This window comes from Otolemur garnettii, unplaced genomic scaffold, assembly GCF_000181295.1.
Source record: "Otolemur garnettii isolate 467f Iridium unplaced genomic scaffold, OtoGar3 scaffold00102, whole genome shotgun sequence".
Taxonomy (NCBI): Eukaryota; Metazoa; Chordata; class Mammalia; order Primates; family Galagidae; genus Otolemur; species Otolemur garnettii.
The window spans coordinates 1,034,220-1,039,947 of NW_003852497.1; the positions used below are offsets into that span (position 1 = coordinate 1,034,220).

At 43.7% G+C, this 5,728-nt stretch overlaps 1 protein-coding gene across 1 annotated transcript in view; it reads right to left on the minus strand.

The window, feature by feature from the left end:
- Positions 1-5,728, minus strand: part of ASH2L (ASH2 like histone lysine methyltransferase complex subunit) — a 46,179-nt gene that overhangs the window by 17,765 nt on the left and 22,686 nt on the right. The window contains exons 5-6 of the mRNA XM_023517013.1: positions 3,121-3,216; positions 456-551 (exon numbers count right to left, since the gene is read on the minus strand). Coding sequence (XP_023372781.1) covers positions 456-551; positions 3,121-3,216 — 192 coding nt within the window. The remainder of the gene's footprint in view (positions 1-455; positions 552-3,120; positions 3,217-5,728) is intronic.

Genomic DNA, 5,728 nt, shown 5'->3' on the forward strand with positions numbered 1-5,728 from the left:
GTCATTGTTGTTTGGCAGGCCCGGGCTGGATTTGAACCCACCACATTAGGTGTATGTGGCTGGCACCTTAGCCAGTTGAGCCACAGGCACCAAGCTAACAAAGAATGTTTTCAAGAGCAAAATTCGAGATAACAGGAAGATTAGAAAGAATTTGGTATGGTGGCTCGGCATTTTTACATGTCACCAAGTGAGGAAATTAAAGGTAAAAATATAAAAGTGATTTGATTTGTACAAAGTTGTAACATCTAGGGGAAGACCCAGAACTAAACACTAGTCCCCTGGTTCAAGGTGAGTACTCTTTCTATAAGGCATCAATAACCACATATTTGGAGTCTATCATGTAATGGACACATAATGCCAGTACGTTATGTGTCAGATATACAAATGTAAATAAACCTGATTCCCTCTCCCCTTGAGGTTTAAATTACAAGGGAATATAAACTGTATTAACGTACCTGATCCAAAAGTCCAAATTTGGGGTAATCTTCTTCTGGGTCTTTGCTCCCAGGATCTGGGTGTTCCTTCACCAAGAATACATCTCTTTCTTTACTCTAAAAGGAAGAAGTGTTTTAGTGTTAATAAAATTTTATACTTAAAATGGACCAAATGTGGTGGCTCTTGCTTTAATCCTATTAGCACTCTAGTTGGGCATTGTGGCGGGCACCTGTAGTCCCAGCTACTTGGGAGGCTGAGGCAAGAGAATCAGTTAAGCCCAAGAGTTCAAGGTTGCTGTGAGCTGTGACGCCATGGCACTTTACTGTGGGGAAATAGTGAAACTCTGTCTCAAAAAAAGAAAAAATCCTACTAGCACTTTCGGAGGCCAAAGGAGAAAGATCACTTGAGGCCAAGACTTCAAGACTAGCCTAAGCAACATAGCAAGACCTAGTCTCTACAAAAAAAGGGAGCAAAGAATCAATGATCAACCACCAATTCCAAAAGTCAATTCCTCTTGCTAGACACTTGGGGAGTTAATTATAACAAAAAACAGAACAAAAAAACCAAAAGTCAATTCTCACGTATAAGTTTCCAATACAGTATGATTTTCCCCTCTGATTAGAAGATTAATACATGACCATCAAAAAATTCAAACAACAGAGAAAAATAAAGAGAGCCAAAGTCATTCATAATTCTCACCTAGATGGCTCAGCACCTATGGCTCAAGTGGCTAAGGCGCCAGCCACATACACCTAAGGTGACGAGTTTGAATCCAACCCGGGCCCACCAAACAACAATGACGGCTGCAACCAAAAAACAGCTGGGCATTGTGGTGGGTGCCTGTGGTCCCAGCTACTTGGGAGGCGGAGGCAGGAGACTCGCTTGAGCCTAGGAGTTGGAGGTTGCTGTGAGCTGTGATGCCACAGCACTCTACCCAGGGGGACAGCTTCAGGCTTTGTCTCAAAAAAAAAAAAAATCCTCACCTAGACCACCCATGCACATCACAGAGATAAGCATATGAACAACCTGCTGTTAACTTCTTCCTAGGTATTCTAATTCTAAAGACAGTGATGTTTAAAACAAGGATTTTTTTTAAAACACAAAAATTAAAGAAAAACATAAGGTCTCCAATTTCAATATAAAATTATACTTGCAAAAGTGCAATGGAATAATTTTTCAGTCCATAAAACTACTGTGAGCGTAGGAGATGCTCACTTAAGACAATACGCAGGCCAGGATCAAGATGGCTCATACCTGTAATCCTAGCACTATGGGAGGCCAAGGCGGGTAGACTGCTTGAGCTCACGAGTTCGAAATCAGCCTAAGCAAAAGCAAGACCCCATCTCTACTAAAAACAGAAACCTGAGGCAAGAGGATCACTTGAGCCCAAGAGTTGGAGGTTGCTGTGAGCTATGATGCCACAACACTCTACCCTGGGTGACAACTTGAGACTATCTCAAAAAAACAAAACAAAACAAAACAAAACCACCAACCATCTAAAACACAATATGCAACTCCCTGATTTAAATGTACAAATTAGCTATATCTCATACTCAAAGATTTAATACTGGCCAGGCACAGTGACTCAAATCTATAATTGCAGCACTTTGGAATGCTGAAGAGGGAGTATTTCCTATGCCCTAGAGTTTGAGATCAGTGTGAGCAACATAGCAAGATCCAGACTTTAAAAAAAAAAAAAAAATTAGCCAGGCACGATGGCACACACCTCTGGTTCCAACTACTTGGGAGGCTGAGGCAGGTGGATTGCTTGAGCTCAGGAGTTTCAGGTTGCAGTGAGCTATGATGCCGCCACTGCACTCAAGCCCAGGTAAGAGAGAGACCATTTCTCATTACTATGCAAAAGAAAAAAAAGATTTAATATTAAATTGTCCTTGTTTACTTTTATTTCTTTTTTTTTTAAATTGAGAGAGAGTCTCACTGTGTTACCCTTGGTAGAGTGCCTCGGCATCATAGCTCATAGCAACCTCAAACTCTTGGGTTCAAGCAATTCTCTTGCCTCAGCCTCCCTAGTAGCTGAAGGCACCTGCCACAAACACCTGGCTATCTCTTTTTCTTTGTTTGTTTTGTTTAGCAGGCCTGGGCAGGGTTCAAACTCACCAGCCCCAGACCATGTGGCTGGTGCCCTAAACACTGAACTATAGGCACCTAGCCTGTCCTCATTTTCTATTTCTTTTTTATTTATTTTATTATTTATTTATTTTTGGCCGGGCTGGGTTTGGACCCACCACCTCCAGCATATGGGGCCAGTGCCCTACTCCTTTGAGCCATAGGCACCGCCTTCTTTTTTATTTTTTTTGAGACAGAGTCTCATTATGTTGCCCTTGGTAGAGTGCAGTGGCATCACAGCTCACAGCAACCTTGAACTCTTGAGGGTAAGTGATTCTCTTGCCTCAGCCTCCCAAGAAGCTGGGACTACAGACGCCCGTCACAATGTTCGGCTATTGTTTGTTATTATTGTGTCTTTGTTTGGCAGGCCGGGGCTGAGTTTGAACCCACCAGCCTTGTCTATGTGGCCGGTGCCCCACCCGCTGAGCTACAAGCACTGAGGCAATATCCTCATTTCCTTATTCATCACATTCTTTACCAGTCTGATTCAACAGAATTTAAGTTTTATTAAACATAGGTTTTCTAAACGTCAAATCTAATCAATTTTAGTCTACTTACCATTGTTTTAACGATGTTATTTGGCCAAGTCATTTTCCCAGGTCTCTGTCTGGTTGTCATGCACTCCCAGTATTTATCAATAAATGGTATAATATCCTAATTTAAAATAAAATATATTAAGATTTTTATATTTGTTTTCAAAGTTATGTTGACAAAGAAAGAAGACAGCAGCATTTTCAAAGACCTTGTCCGAAGCAAGAGAAAATTCCACGTTTAATCTTTGAATCACTAAGTATTTAATTGCACACAATCACATGTATATATATTACGAGGATTTTATTTGTTTTTGTTTTGAGACAGAGTCTCAAGCTGTTGCCCTGGGTAGACTGCCATGGCATCATAGCTCACAGCAACCTCAGTTTTTCTATTTTTAGAAGAGATGGGGGTCTCCCCTTTTGCTCAGGCTGGTCTCGAACTCATGAGCTCAAGCAATCCACCTGCCTTGGCCTCCCAGAGTGCTGGGATTAGAGGTGTGAGCCACTGTGCACAGCCTCATTATGAGGATTTTAAAAAGTATATATAGGCTCAGCGCCTGTGGCTCAAGCAGCTAAGGCACCAGCCACATACACCTAAGGTGGTGGGTTCGAATCCAGCCCGGACCTGCCAAACAACAATAGTGGCTGCAACCAAAACATAGCCAGGCGTTGTGGTGGGCACCTGTGGTCCCAGCTACTTGGGAGGCTGAGGCAGGAGACTCGCTTGAGCCCAGGAGTTGGAGGTTGCTGTGAGCAGTGAAGCCATAGTACTCTACTCAGGGGGACAGCTTGAGGCTCTATCTCAAAAAAAAAAATAAAAAAGTATATACAAATCAGGTCAGATGTGGTGGCGCACGTCTGTAATCCTAGCACTTTGGGAGGCCTAGGTGGGTGAACTGCCAAAGCTCAGGAGTTTGAGACCAGCCTGGGCATGAGCGAGACCCTGTCTCTACTAAAAATAGAAAAATTAGCTAGGTGTGGAACTTCTGAGGCTGAGGCAAGAGGATTGCTTGAGCCCAGGACTTTGAAGTTGCTGTGAGCTATGACACCCCAGAACTTTCCCCAGGGCATCAGAGTGAGAAACTGTCACAAAACAAAACAAAACAAAAGACTATACACATCTTAGCCACGTAGGGCTAACAACCCAGTTGGAGGGAAAGCTCAGCCATAGTCCCTTAGTCATGGGCTGGAAGATGTCTCCCAAATTCCCTCCTGAGCTCCTATCTCACTTGAGGTATTTCTATGTGGACTTCATAAAGGAACCTCAAACAGAACTCGGGGGTTGACATGACAGCTCACACTGCAATCCTAGGGAAGAAGGATCATTTGAGTCCAGGAGTCCAAGACCAGCCTGAGTAAAAGGAAGACCCCAAGTCCCCACCACCACGCCACCTCTACAAAAAAATAGAAAAAGCTGGGCATGGTGGTGCATGCACGTAGTTCCAGCTATTTGAGAGGCTGAGACAGGAGGTTGCCCTGAGTTATGATGGTTCCACTGCACTCTACTTGGGGGAAAAGAGTAAGGCTAATTTTTCTATTTTTTAGTAGAGATGGGGTCTCACTCTTGTTAGGCAGGTCTCAAACGCCTGAGCTCAAGAGATCCTCTGGTCTTGGCCTCCCAGAGTCCTAGAATCCAACTACAGGTATAAGACACCATGCCTTATTTTTTTTGGGAGGTGGGGAGGGACAGAGTCTCACTCTTCTTTTTTTTAAACCATAATTCTTTCTAAAGAAGGTATTGTTGCCAGAATTCAGGGTTCAAAGAGTGAAACCACAGATCACGCCAACAAGTGACAAGATACAGTTTATTGACACGAAAAGGTTGACAGACAAAAAAAATTTTTTTTAGAGTCTCACTTTGTTGCTCAAGGTATAGAGAGTGTCGGGGCATCACAGCTCACAACAACCTCAAATGCTTGGGCTCAAGTCATCCTCTTGCCTCAACCTCCCAAGCAGCTGGGATTACAGGTGCCCACCACAATGCCCGGCTATTTTTAGGCCATGTCTCACACTAGTTCAGGCTGCCCTCAAACTAATGAGCTCAAGCAATCCACCTACCTCAGCCTCCCAGAGTGCTAGAATAACAGGCCTGAGCCACTGTGCCCAAACCAATAGAAAAATTGATAAGCAAAAGAGGGGGAATAGAACCTCCAGCAGCAGAGGATGGGGACCCAACCAGGAAGCCCTCCAACTTTTCTCTAAATTAATCCCCTACAGTTAACAGGAAAAATACGGACATTGTGAGATAAAACAACGTAGCAAAAATATTAACAACTAGCAAATCCAAGCAAAGAATAAACATTTTCACTGTACTAATTAAATTTTTCTGCATTTGAAAATTTCAAAATAATCTGGGAAAAAAAATTAAGAACAAAATGTAATTGGCTCGGCACCTGTGGTTCAAGCGGCTAAGGTGCCAGCCATATACACCTAAGGTGGCGGGTTCAAATCCAGCCCAGCCGGCCAAAACAACAATGACAGCTGTAACCAACAAATAGCCGGGCGTTGTAGCGGGCGCCTGTGGTCCCAGCTACTTGGGAGGCTGAGGCAAGAGACTTGCTTGAGCCCAGGAGTTGGAGGTTGCTGTGAGCTGTGGTGCCACGGCACTCTACCCAGGGGGATAGCTTGAGGCT